The following is a 14,530-nucleotide window of genomic DNA, read 5'->3' as shown; positions in this document are numbered from 1 at the left end:
ATTGGCAAGCAAAAAGTAATTGTGCAATAAATGTGTTATTGGGACATATTTAGATTCCTACTATTAGAGTGAAATATGAAGTATATAATGATTATGTTGTGGCATATTTAAATATAAGGCCTTGTAATCATTCTTTCAATTCAATAGACTGTCAATATTCCTCCTTAAATAAGCTATGGAGAACTTTAAATGGAAATTAGTGCAGTCAGTTTGTTATTTTAGTCTCATATCTATACTATATTCATTTTCCTACAGACCTAAAACATGATTTAACTGGTCATTAGCTTTTGTCTTACCTATATAATCTTGCTGAACTGATTTTATTTTCCAGTAATCTTCCATGTTATTGTGTGGTTGGAACAAAAATATCTGAATAATTCTATTATTCTGGTAATATCTGAATGACCATTTTTGTCAGTTTTCCAACATTTCGAAGCAAATGGTCAACTGTCATTTGCTCCCATAAGTTACCAGATTTTTTGTTCCAACCAGCCAGATCAGACAATAAATCTTTAGGTGTATGGCCAGATTAATTTAGCATATTGCTTAAAATAGCACATCCCTTTTTCAAATGAGTGTATCCCAGCCAGAGTGTATGCAAGGGTGGTGGAAATTGTTTACGTTAAGTGCCATCCCCATCTCTATTAATATTTCTACACTGCAGGCTGATAGTGCTACCTGTCTGATCACTAATCAATAAGTGGGGTTTCAATTTGGATAAAGGTTCAGGGAAGTATTCACAACAGCACTGAGGAGGCAGATCGACAGAATGGGCCCGACTTTAAAATGTGTCGGGCCCGTTTTGCCAAGAACGGCCAGATCTCGACAATGCATGGCTGTTTACGCTGATACGCCCCCTTTTCGCCAATTGACAGACGGGACATTGAATCCCTCCTGGTGATTTGTGGTCCAGCAAAACGAAACGGGACAGGCTCACGTCAGTGGAAATGACCTGGGATTGAATACCCCTTAGTGAGGTAAAGAAAAAAAACTTGATCTCAATTTTGGATTACTGTGGGTATGCATGTCTTCGCTATACCTTTTACCCAATTAAAAAAATGGTTGCTGAAAAATGATTGCAGGAAAAATGACTAGTTATCCCCCCCCCCCCCCCCCCCCCCCCAAAAAAAAGGTACTTGTTTCCTAGCACGGCCACACCGATTAAGATCGGGGTGGTCGTGCTGAAAAAAATCGGGTCGATCGCATCGCATGCGATTTGGTCGCATGCGATGCGATCGACGCGACCGACCGATTTTTGACCCGATTTTTTCATTAAATCCAATGTAAATTGGGTCCCTGGGACCCAATTTTACATTGGATTGAATGGAAAAAATTCCAAACCCCCCCAAATTGAAGCGCGTACACAGCGCCCCACGATAGACGGCAACCCGAAGCGTGGCGAGCGCAGCGAGCCCGCGAGGGGCGGCGGTACGCGTCCTCCGACCTTTTCATGCCCTACTATCCACTAGGGCGTGGAGTGAGAATAGAATAGTGTGGCGAGCGCAGCGAGCCACCGAGCCCGAAGCGTGGCGAGCGGACGCGGATACCTTCACAGGTAATCGCGTCCCTTCGCGGGCTTCACAGGTGTCCGCGTCGCCACGGACACCTGTGAAGCCCGCGAAGGGACGCGTTTACCTGTGAAGGTATCCGCGTCCCCTCGCGGGGCTCGCTGCGCTCGACACGCTTCGGGCTCGGTGGCTCGCTGCGCTCGCCACACTATTCTATTCTCACTCCACGCCCTAGTGGATAGTAGGGCATGAAAAGGTCGGAGGACGCGTACCGCCGCCCCTCGCGGGCTCGCTGCGCTCGCCACGCTTCGGGTTGCCGTCTATCGTGGGGCGACGACGGGGACATTTATAATGTGAAATGGGTCATATTGACCCATTTCACATTTTTTTACATTTTTACACCATTTCAATGTTAAAAAATTTTTTAACATTGAATCCTATGTAAAAATCGGGTGCATCGCGTCGCATCGCGTCGGGACCAATGTTAATGGTCCCGACCGACGCGATGCCCCCGATATTTTACCGTTCACGACAAGATTTCAATGTTAAAATTTTTTTTACCATTGAAGTCAATGCAAATATCGGGGGCATCGCGTCGGTCGCGTCGGGACCAATGTTAATGGTCCCGACCGACGCGATGCCCCCGATTTTTGTTTCCTAGCCGGCAAAATGGACCTGATTTCAAAAGAAATCGGGTCCATCGGGGTAATCGTGTCCCTTAATTAAGGGACACGATTACTTACGATTGTGGCCGTGCTAGGAAACAAGTACCAAAAAAAAAAATTCAAGTGATTCTACACATAAGGGTGTCCCTGAGTATTTTGAAACCAGGGTGGGACAAATATAAGCTATATACCTCTATCCTTGGACTTGGTTTATGCAGTACAGAGTTGATTTCTACTACATTTCTAATGATCTCTCATGATCCCAAAGGATGCTATCCCAGAGTATAGGAGTATCAGGATAGATGAGATACAGCACTTTAATGCTCTCTCCCTTATTTCCTAGCTTGTAAACATTTCCACAATGTTTATACTAGAAGGGGTGGGGCCTAATCATTACAACCCCAACATGGTCGCATTATGGCATTAAGTTATACACAGAGCTGGGCCAGTTATGGACAGTGGTTCACTGACTGCCTTCTCAATTTTTTGACCGGTATCAGATCACAGAAGGACAGATGTAGCCACAGTGTCAGCTGTCTGAAATTTGGTGTAGGAGGTAATACCTTGCTGTTCAACAGAGCTACAATCCAATGTTTTGTTAATACTGAATAATATCATTTTAAGATTTGAGTGGATACTACCATTAATATGAGTCTCAAAAATGTTTGGTCCATGTCACATACATTAGGAGTAACAGAAATGGCAAGATCTATTTCTGGGCTGTTATTTTAATTAAAGTAGTAAAAACAATTAAATAGTGTTAAGCATGGACAGTGCTGCACATACGGTTATTAAGAAATTGATGACAGTCTGGGTGAGATTTAATAGGATGAGAGATTCAGAAAGTGAGAGATTTGGGAAGAAATCTCCAGTTTTTTTAAAGCGGCAATCATTTACACTGCAAAATGAAACTGGTTTTGCAGTGTAAATGACTGCCGCTTTAAAAAAACTGGAGATTTCGTCCCAAATCTCTCACTTTCTGAATCTCTTGTCCTATTAAATCTCACCCTCTATGTTTGTGAGCAGAAGGGTTGGGAAACAATGACTTACTCGGGTAAATTTACTAGATTCTACCTTTTTTTTTTTTTTAGCACCTTCTAGAAGATAATAGATTGAATCTGATTCATTGCTAATAGATAAAATATGGGGAATTTACCTTACTGACTCTAAACTATTTTCTAATGAATTATATCCAGTGTAAACATTCTTACTGCTCGATAGGCAATATCTAATTAGGCAATGTTTAATTTATGCATAAGTATTAATGATTTTTCACTTTTTTTTTTACAGGTGTTTCAAAAATCGTCTGTGACTGTGCACTATAAAAGATTCCCAGAAAACTGTGCAAATGTTTTGAAAAGTTTAAGAAAGACTTACAAAGACGTCAAATTCGACTTTAATGAAAAGTCAAAAATATGTGATATAAGTGGAACATACACAGAGATTCAAGCCGTGGTGCAGGAGATTGTAAACAAGTTAGAACTTGGATATGAAAGCTTAAAGCAAGACTCAGTGGATACGCAGAGAAGAGGCAAGAGTCACTCCGGTGTCCAAGGTATTCCACAGACCAGAGATAAAAGATCTGTGCCCCTTTATTCCGAAGCTGACCAAGCGCCACATATTCAGAAACATGAGACATTTGAGCAATTACAGGAACCGTTTGTCTGGGATTCTGATATATTCAAGTATATAAAACGATATCATAATTTGGAGTTTCAGAATATATTAAGCAAATATTATGTTGAAGCAGTGGATGAAAGTTCAGATGGAATCACTACACTTTACCTCCAGACTATAAACGGTGCCCAACATGATCTGACAGATTTAGGAACTGCACACTTTGAACTCATGGGACTTTACCAAAGATTGGAACTAATCCTTCGGAAAGAACAGATGGATAAGAGATACATAAATAGATATCAAAACTTACAGAGGTCCCTACTATGTGACCTCGAAAAGTTGTATCCCTTGCTCCTGTGCCATGAAGATGAAAAATACTTGTATCTTATTGGAAATGGTTTTGATGTGGCTCAAGGCAAACAGTATATCAGTGATGCACAATTAAAAGGTGACAAGCCATCCAAATATCTAAACTTTGATAGCACACAACCTGGAAGAAGTCAGGAGGGTGCCACAGGGGAAGAGTTATTTAAGTCCAGGTCCCCTTCTTATAGATTTGAACACCCTGAAACCAAAGTTGGAAGTAGAATAGCTGCAACATTTAGTTTACCCACAGACCACAGTTCCCATTTAACAAGAACACATCTTGAAGAAAGATATCTGACTTCATCAAATACTAACAACAGACAGCTGTTTGATCATGAGAGATATGCAATTAGTGATAAAGCAGTGGAGACACCTGAAGCCCACACAGCTGCACTTAATCTTAATAAAAACGAAGATATTAGTCTTTCACAAACAGATGAGAAGACTGGAAACAAGAGTTTACCACCATTCAAAAAACTTGATGTTCTTCCAGCACTGAAAACTGGTAGAGAGGATATAAGGCAGCACAGATCCACCACTAAAAGCTCTGGTCCACTGAAGCCTGTACGATTTACCAAAGCATCAAGTGAACTATCTTACTCCAGCCTAGTAGATGTGGAGTCTCCCAACTTAGAGTTTAAAATACCGGAAGGTAAACTCAGAAGATCCAATAGTTTGTCCCGTATATATTCTAGGGAGAACACCTCACCCATTCAACGGGATGACATATTCTCTTTTAAAGATGAAATCACAGTGGAGGATTGGCTGTGGTATTACATAAGAGAGCATCACAAGCTGGACATTGAAATTGCATGTTCAGATGTCTTGTTATTGGAGGAGCAAGTTCATGGAAGCATTGTATTAAAACTAAAGGCAGTCAGCAAACCCATGTTATCCATAGCAAAGGAAAAAATGCAATTATTGTGTTGGAAAGAGGGTGTAAATATTGCTAACTCTTGTATTGAATACTCCGTATTAGGGATTAAAGGTCCAGATGATAGTGCAGTACATGAATGGTGCAATCTGTTCCAGAATTGCTTCCAAAAACTCTGCACTAAAGTGGAGAAAGATAAGCTTCTTCTTATATATCCCAAAACAATGCAGGACACTATTGTACAAGAGTATAGGCAGCTAGTAGAAAACAAACTGAAGTCCAATAGCAATGTACCATCAATGGTTGCAGATGATGGTCACTCCTCTTTACATTTTGAAACAATAGATCTGAGGAACAAACCAGATTCTGTGAAAAATATGTTGTTCAGTAATCCTCAAGATCCACCATTATCTGACTTGGGGATTGGAGCTGTTGTATCGGAAATGAATGATTATCAAGGTATTACAAGTTTGGAAGATCAGAAAGCTTTTCACGCTGATGACAGGGACACATTATCTAGAATCACCAGTGAAACCAAAACCTTCTTTAGCAGTTTGATGTCACCATATCAGGCTGAAAACATGCAAATCTCTCCGCAACCTCCAGTGCTTCTAGATTATGTAAAAGGACATTTTTTTCAAGATCCAGATTGCTTTAAAACCAAAAACTCTTTATTGGAGAATTCTGAGACAAACCTCTACACATACAAGCATTGTTTGCCAGATTTCAAAGCCGATGTGAATACTTATGATCATGCTGCTTATAATACCAGTGGACTTTTAATAGACAAATCCATCTCCCCTTCACAAGATGTTAAAAATAGACTGGAGACTGAAAATAGTGAAAAAGGCATTTTGCAAGAAGGTTACTTACCCCAGTTTGAGAGCACATCATCTGAATTGAGAAGTCCTGCAGTTGGCCAAGAGTCTGAGAAGAATGGTATGGTTTGTGACCTATGCAAGAACAGCAACAAAGTAGTTAAACTGGCTTGTGGTCACTATCTGTGTGATAATTGTCATTCAACAAAAAATAACTTGTGTGCGCTATGTCTAGATAGTACAGCATCAGCTGACAACAGCACCCTGAGAGTTACCATGACTCATACAAGTATGAGCCTAAGCATACCTGGATATGAACGAGACACATCTTTCAAGATAATATATGAGGTGTCTGATGGAGTACAGGGGGTAAGTGACAAGAGTTTGCCATAGTCCATTGTGTTTTCCATTTAGTCCATATAGTGTCAAAAACATTTTTTATTTTGTTTAGTACAAAAAAGGAATATATGTGCTGTACCTAATTTTACAGAATATTGCTATATAGGCTATGAGCAAATTAAGAAGTGGTGTCCTCATTTTTTGTTCTCTAAACTTTTTTGCAATGCTCCAAGTTGGCGATTCAGACCCACTCGTACCTGGGGGGTGGGGGGTTCAGCAGGGCTGGGTGACGCCGACCTGTTCATTAGGCTGCGAACAGGTCTGAATCAGGCCCCAAGTAAGAAATACTTAGCACGTGCCACTACAGCATGTCCAAAGGTTACTGCAGTTCTGAAGCATTATCATCACACATGAACAACATTCACATGAGACTGATTATGAATCGGTGGCAGAAATAATGGTAGACTACTAAATACTGAACTCTGCAGTTTAAGACAAAGGAATATTTCAGATAACCTGCCGGCCTTTTTGGAAGGCAGGCATGTGATCTGTAAGATGGGTACAAACAATGGGCCTAATTCAGTATGGATCACTAATCCGAGAATTTGCAGTGGACTGAGGGCAGAAAGCCGTTGCCCAGCCAAAGATAAACCTCAAATAGGAATTTATCTGCAGGTCCATTTGCAAAAACCAAACCATCTTTTTCCATCTGCGGTGGTCTGGGGAGGTGGACTAATTTGCACATGAATCAGGTTGGAAATGTTCATCGTTGACATCAGAGACCCACCCAATATACAGTATGCCTAGGCACACCTGTGTTTTTTCAGACACACCCAGAAAATGTCATGTTTCCACCCCTCAAAGCCGGCTTCCTTTCAACAATAAAATAAATATACATGGCTAAAAAAAGTAAAGGGAACACAATGTAACTCCAAGACATTCACACTTCTGTGAAATCAAACTGTCCACTTAGGAAGCAACACTGATTGACAATCAATTTCACATGCTGTTGTGCAGCAACAGGTGGAAATTATAGGCAGTTAGCAAGACACCCCCAATAAAGGTGTTGTTCTGCAGGTGGTGACCACTTCTCAGCTCCTATGCTTTCTGGCTGATGTTTTGGTCACTTTTGAAAGCTGGCGGTGCTTTCACTTTTGTGGTAGCATGAGATGGAGTCTACAACCCACACAAGTGGCTCAGGTAGTGCAGCTCATCCAGGATGGCACATCAATGCGAGCTGTGGCAAGAAGGTTTGCTGTGTCTGTCAGCGTAGTTACAATTTAACAGAGAGGGTTTAGTGATCGTGTTGGCCCTACATCAGTTAAGTATAGAGGACTGGAAAATACTTAGCTTCGATTCCTGGCATTCCAGCTTCTAAGCTCGTTCTATCTTTCGTCGGTATATCCTCATTGGGTATGTGGAGAGAAAAGATTTTTTAAGGGAAATATGTTAGCATTAATTCTTCAGTATAGGAAAGGAATTCTTTTGTGCCCGGATGTGTTGCGGTTCCTACCTCACTTACACAATGTTATAGTGAGGGGAAACCTATCTGGGTTTCTTTTGATGTTCAGTTTTGAGGAGAAAGCTGTACGTTGGCGTACCTCACTCACATGAGAAAATGCTGTAACGTTCTTATCAAGGTATCTTTAAAATGGCGTACCGGTACTCACGATTATCATTGAAGGAAGACTCTCATCAAGGTATCTTTTATCTCTGTGCAGATTTTATTTGGACATCTAATAAAAAACCTCTTTTAGCATAAGATATGCTAAGAGTTTACAGATAAAAATAAAAACACCCCTTTGCTGTTAGAGGGTCGGTTCGCATCCCTAGGAGTTTTGGTATGGTCCAAGTACAGTGCTGCAGACCGGTTCTACGGCATGTGCTTATGAAAAACGGGGATCCTACCTTTCTCCCGGGGTGCGTCGCGATACCAAGTTCTTTCAGCAAACAAAGGGTTTAAAATAGCAAGTTCTCCTTCCTACGCGTTTCAAGATTAAAATCTCTTTATCAAGGCATGGAGGAGCTGCTTTCTGACTTGCTATTTATGAGGTGGCCAATTAAAAATGGTGGCATATCCATTTCCTGTTTGGGAGGAAACTTTCTCTCTAACTCTTTTAAAATAACAATTTTTGGGTTCACATACAGTATGATAAAATCTATAGAGAACACTCAAATCACAAGGTGTGTACATATATATATATATATACAGTATATATATATATATATATATATATATATATATATATATATATATATATATATATATACGTTTTTCTTATTAGAAGTCCCGTTTTTCTGGTAGGTCCGTGACATGGGAGTCCCAACATGGTGGTGTTATGTGTCGCTATTCATTATCCTCTCCCTTCCGGGTGTTTCAATATGGCCTACGTTATTTGCCTCCTTGGCATATCCCACAGACTCCGGGGGAGTGGCGCGGGAGTCTCAACATGTCAGCGTAGTGTCCAGAGCATGGAGACACTACCAGGAGACGTGGAGGAGGCCGTAGGAGGGCAACAACCCAGCAGCAGGACCGCTACCTCTGCCTTTGTGCAAGGAGGAACAGGAGGATCACTGCCAGAGCCCTGCAGAATGACCTCCATCAGACCACAAATGTGCATGTGTCTATTCAAACAGTCAGAAACAGACTCCATGAGGGTGGTATGAGGGCCCGATGTCCACAGGTGGGGGTTGTACTTACAACCCAACACCGTGCAGGACATTTGGAATTTACCAGAGAACTCCAAGATTGGCAAATTCACCACTGGCGCCCTGTGCTCTTCACAGATGAAAGCAGGTTCACACTGAGCACGTGACAGAGTCTAGAGATGCCAAAGAGAATGTTCTGCTGCCTGCAACATGCTCAAGCATGACCGGGTTGGCAGTGGGTCAGTAATGGTGTGGCATTTCTTTGGGGGGCGCACTTAGGTACTGACTGCCATTAGGTACCGAGATGAGATCCTCAGACCCCTTGTGAGACCATATGCTGGTGCAGTTGGCCCTGGGTTCCTCCTAATGCAAGGCAATGCTAGACCTCATGTGGCTGGAGTGTGTCAGCAGTTCCTGCTAAACTAAAGGTGCCCATACACGTACCAATTACCCGGTACTTTTTGTGCTAAAATAGCATCGCATCCCATGCACAACATATGCACAACGATGCTATTTTAGCACAAAAAGTACCGGGTAATTGGTACGTGTATGGGCACCTTGAGGCATTGATGCTATGGACTGGCCCACTCGTTCCCCAGACTTCAATCCAATTGAGCACATCTGGGACATCATGTCTCACTCCATCCACCAACGCCACGTTGCACCGCAGACTGTCCAGGAGTTGGCGGATGTTTTAGTCTAGGGGCCTTATTTTGGTTCATTCTTTCTGACAAAATCCTTCTTAGATGGACAAAACCATGTGCACTGCAGGGGGGCAGATGTAACATGTGCAGAGAGAATTAGATTTGGGTGAGTAATTTTGTTTCTGTGCAGGGAAAATACTGACTGCTTTATTTTTACACTGCAATATAGATCTCACTTTGAAGTAAAACCCCACCCAAATCTAATTCTCTCTGCACAAGTAACACCTGCCCCACCTGCAGTGCACATGGTTTTGCCCATCTAAGAAGGATTTTGTCAGAAAGAATGAACCAAAATAAGGCCCTAGGTCTGGGAGGAGATCCCTCAGGAGACCCGCCATTTTATCAGGAGCATGCCCAGGCATTGTAGGGAGGTCATACAGGCACGTGGAGGGCACGCACACTACTGATCCTCATTTTGGTTTTAAGGACATTACATCAAAGTTGGATAAGCCTATAGTGTGTTTTTCCACTTTAATTTTGAGTGTGACTCCAAATCCAGACCTCCATGGGTTAATAAATTTGATTTCCATTGATAATTTTTGTGTGATTTTGTTTTCAGCACATTCAACTATGTAAAGAACAAAGTATTTAATAACAATATTTCATTCATTCAGATCTAGGATGTGTTATATTAGTGTTCCCTTTATTTTTTGAGCAGTGTATATGTATGTATGTATATATGCATGTATATATGTATATCTCTATCTCATCATACTTCTACCATATACAACAAGCATTTTCAAGTGCTACACAGATAGGAACAAGGAGTAGTAAAGAAGGACTGGCAGCACCAAATGGAATGTATTTATTTCTTAATAGTTTCTTATATAGCACAGCAAATTCCATTGTGTTTTTCAATTGGAAATAGTGATACAACAAACTGGGTATTTACAGACCGTTAAAAAGGTAGGAGGACCCTGCTCACAAGCTTACAATCTATAGGGAAAAAAAGAAAGGCTTTGAGGGAATACATTTACAGTTTGAAAGCTGTCAGAAATGGGAGAAAATGATGAGTGAAATTCAGCTGTAGATCTTGGGCAGAGACCATTGTGGAAGTACACATTGCAACATGCCCTGCAACAGTTTTAGAATGGCCAAATATCAAAACTGTAGCAGGGCATGCTGGGATGTGTAATTCAACAACAGCTGGAGTGCCAAGGTTCCCCATAACTGATATATAGTATACTGGGATGCAGTTAAAATCCCGGCGGTCGGGATCCCGGCGTTCAGAATCCTGACGCCGGAATCCCGACCACCTAAATCCCGACACTTTCTCCCTCCATGGGTGTCCACAACACCCCTGGAGGGAGAATAAATTAGCGTGCTGAGCGTAGCGAGGCACCAGGCCCGCTGCGTGGCGAGCGCAGCGAGCCCGCAAGGGGGGCGATCCACGTCCCCCCCCTCGTCTGGATTTCGGCGGTCGGGATTTTGAACGCCGGGATCGCGACCGCCGGGATTTCATACTGAATCCAGTATACTTACCTACACAGGAACATTTCTTAAAGATCTAGGAGAAAGCTGCATTTAAGTGCAAGGTCAGCGCGTCCGATGTCTTTTTCCCCCCCCAAAAAAAGTAACTTTCCACTTCTAATTGCAAAGCTAGGAGAAATCATTTGATTATCTGGTACCATGCATGGGGATGTGTCTTTGTTGGACATCCCCTCGTCGGTGGGGCCCAGCTCGAATGGGCAGCGTCTCTGGTGCTCGGTAAGCTGCGGACCAACCATTATCAGAGCCTATGTTCCCCACTGATGATTGCCTTGGCTGTAAATAACGTCCCAATAATGTACTGTAGTATTTATTGCGGTATTCCCCAAGTACTGTGCCCTTACTGGTAACTGTCAATCTGTGCTTGTCTTAATTAGCCTGAAGGAGCCCATACACGCAGTTTTTTGGCTCCGTTATGTACTTTTAAAGTACACATCGTATCGGATCGCATGCCTTGTGCATGCACTGTGATCCGATACGATGTGTAACTAGTGCAAAAAGTATGTTCAGCACATTTTTTGTACCGTACTATGTGATGCGCGGGAGCGCACATCGCATAGTACAGAACGAAGCTGGACACAATTGAGCGTGTATGGGCTCCTTTAGTTGTTAGATCTCTCCCAGGTCACTTTGTATATGGTAGTTGCTAATTTGTAATGGGCTGAAGGACCTTCCAAACCCAGGGGGAGGAGCAAGGCCAGGGCATCCATGCCACCACTGGTTGCATTCAGTAACCAGTTGGCGAGTGAAGCGAGCCAATGTGCCTGTAACGTGGCGAGCATACATTTGGGTCCCCTTCTTCCTCCTCTCTCCTCTTCTCCCCTGTCACGTCACTGGGTCCCTGAGCCCACTTGAATTTAGACCTAACCCTTTGTATATGCAGTATTGCACCTGTGCTTGAGTCTATGCCCCATGCAGTGTGTCCCTTCCCCTTGGACTACCTCATGTGCTTATCCTTCCCACACTTAAGCAGTCACCTCCTCACTACACACAGTGGTATCTCTTTGGTGCTGCCACCCTGCTTATACGAGCAGCAGGACTACTGCAATGCATTGTACTGTAAATCACATTTTCTTCTTTGTAAGGCACTGTGAACCTCATGTGACACCATACATACAAACAAAATACATAAGTTCAATTTATGTATAAAAATAAAAGTTTATAAATACTTCATTGTCATTTTTAATAAGGTTGGTGACCCTCACCCAGGATGCCAATACAAAGGCGGCAGGTTTGAAGCCTATCTGCCAGACAACCGTGAAGGGAAGAAGCTACTTCTGCTCCTGGAGAAAGCCCTTAGTAAAGGTCTCACATTTCACATTAGGACATTTGAAACAGGAGATAAGGTGACATGGCATAAAATTCCTCATAAGACTTCACCATATGGAGGGAAGCAAAAGTAAGTACAGTTTGAAGTTATACATATCTCCAAATAGTCCAGTTTCAATAAATCTGTCCAATATAACACATCCAGTCCAATAGGACTTGACCTTGAGTGACTAAACTATAGGGGTTATTCTGGTTAATTTGCAGCCTTGCGAGTCCACCAAACCCCGCCTTGCAAATGGTTGGCTGGAGACGCCCACATCTTTCGATGGTCACAGATCAAATATGTGGTGCGTGCGTTACATATGCGTTCACGCTGGGAAGGAAATCGGCGGGCAGCTGACATCACATCCGGTGATGTTAACTACCCACATCATGGCCTCATTAACATGAGAATGCCCATGAAACGCTGGCGGTTCTCATATGCCAATGAGGCCACCTCACACTCCTCTCATCCCCCCGCCCGCTGTCCTGGGTGTGTGCACCTGGCAAACAGTCTGTTCATCGTGGGTGCACACACCCTGCATATGCATATACGAAGAAATGCGCACATCACCATCATCGTCCCCATGCAAAGCAACCAGAATAAGGCCCTATATTCAGAGACCTGCAAGTCAGCATTAGAATTCAGTACCTCCATGTAATATTCTGTCCTGCAAAAATAAAGTATTTTTCATTTAAGCCTATGGTGGATGCTGGGACTTTGGGTATGCTGGCCTGGAGAACCCGGTCACCAAGGTGTTAACTTTAGACAAGTGCAGCCCGTGGCTCCTCCTCCCTCATCTGTCCTCAGGAACCATTTTTTTTTCATGGTGACTGAGGTAACGGGGCCTTTTTAGGAGTGGGCTGCTTTGCAGTCCTGAAAATCTCTTATTACATTTCCTGATTGTTTTATTTTCTTCTTTTACAATTGTGGGCTGTGTAGTAGCTGCAGCATGCTGTGTGGCTACTACACAGCTCCCTCACCCTCTCCCAGCAGGTAAACGGGTCTCCCACTACCGGCCAGCCCTTAAGGAAACACTAGCGAAACTGGCAGTGGTACTCTGTCGTCTCTGAGCACAGATACAGATACAATCTGTGCCAACCCCTCAAAGGATGTACATATTTCCTCCTGTAGCTGTGCTCACCAGATTGCTGCACAGGTTGAAACAGGAGGCTGTAATTGCACTCTTAATTGCTCCACATTGGCCCAGGAGGCCCTGGTACAGGTATTTTCTCAGGTTGTCGGTCACTCCTCCCTGGCATCTTCCTCGCAAGTTCGGACTTCCTGTCACCAGGTCCATGTCATCACCCAGATCGGCCCTGTCATTTGCCATTAGTGCTCCGACATCTTCAAGGTGCCCCATTTGAGCCTTTGGTAGCAGTTGCTCTCCCATGGAAAACTTTTTTTTTCCTACTGGCCATTGCATCTGCCCACAGGGTATCTGATTTGGGGGCCTTGTTTCATCGTTGGACATTTCTGGGAAGAATGGTGTTATGCACTCTTTTGGAATATCTTCCTAAGGTGGTGTCATGTTTTCACGTATATCAGAGATGGTTGTTCCAGCATTTGCTCCAGACCCATCTGCTGCTTCAGAATTATTGGTGACATTGGAAATAGTTAGGGCACTGTGTATATATGTTAACAGGACCACCCCTTTTTGTAAAACCAACTCATTATTTGACCTTTATGAAAGCAAATTTTGGCACATTGGGTATGCCAGACCACCAAACCTACCTGTTGGCTAGAAAGCCAGTGCCAATTTGGTGAGAGCCCACTCTATTAGGTCGGTGGACATGTCCTGGGCAGCGCGTACAGGAGTCTAGACATATCATCTTTGCAGGGAAGCTCTGTGGTTCTTTGTGCATGTTTAAAAAGTTTTACAGATTTGACACCATCTTGGCATATGCTGCTTTCATGTTCAGGGGTGTTAAGTGCAGCTCAGGAGCATACACACCCTTAGGGGACTGGGATGTCCTGTAGTCCCAGCATCCACCATAGGCTAAAAGGATCGGATTTTTGGTATTACCTGTAAAATCATTTTTTCTGAAGCCATAGTGGATGCTGGGATCCCACCCTAATGCTCCTTCCTGTTGTGCATTTCTTCTCTCTTCTTCCTATTACTCTCGGCTTGTTACAATACCGGATTCCGGAGTATAGTGGAGGTTATGAGAGGGAGGAGCCATGCACTTA

General features: G+C 43.1%; 1 protein-coding gene across 3 annotated transcripts in view; it reads left to right on the top strand.

The window, feature by feature from the left end:
* The window catches only part of LOC146008348 (uncharacterized), a 55,616-nt gene that overhangs the window by 35,439 nt on the left and 5,647 nt on the right, over positions 1 to 14,530 (top strand). For all 3 annotated transcript variants that reach the window (XM_083147547.1, XM_083147546.1, XM_083147548.1), the window contains exons 5-6: positions 3,464 to 6,220; positions 12,222 to 12,430. In XM_083147547.1, the coding sequence (XP_083003673.1) occupies positions 3,464 to 6,220; positions 12,222 to 12,430 (2,966 nt within the window). The remainder of the gene's footprint in view (positions 1 to 3,463; positions 6,221 to 12,221; positions 12,431 to 14,530) is intronic.

The sequence above is a fragment of the Crinia signifera genome, chromosome 6 (assembly GCF_055691185.1).
Source record: "Crinia signifera chromosome 6, ASM5569118v1, whole genome shotgun sequence".
Taxonomy (NCBI): domain Eukaryota; kingdom Metazoa; phylum Chordata; class Amphibia; order Anura; family Myobatrachidae; genus Crinia; species Crinia signifera.
The sequence above is the reverse complement of the archived record's forward strand: the minus strand, read 5'-3'. Positions and strand labels throughout refer to the sequence as shown.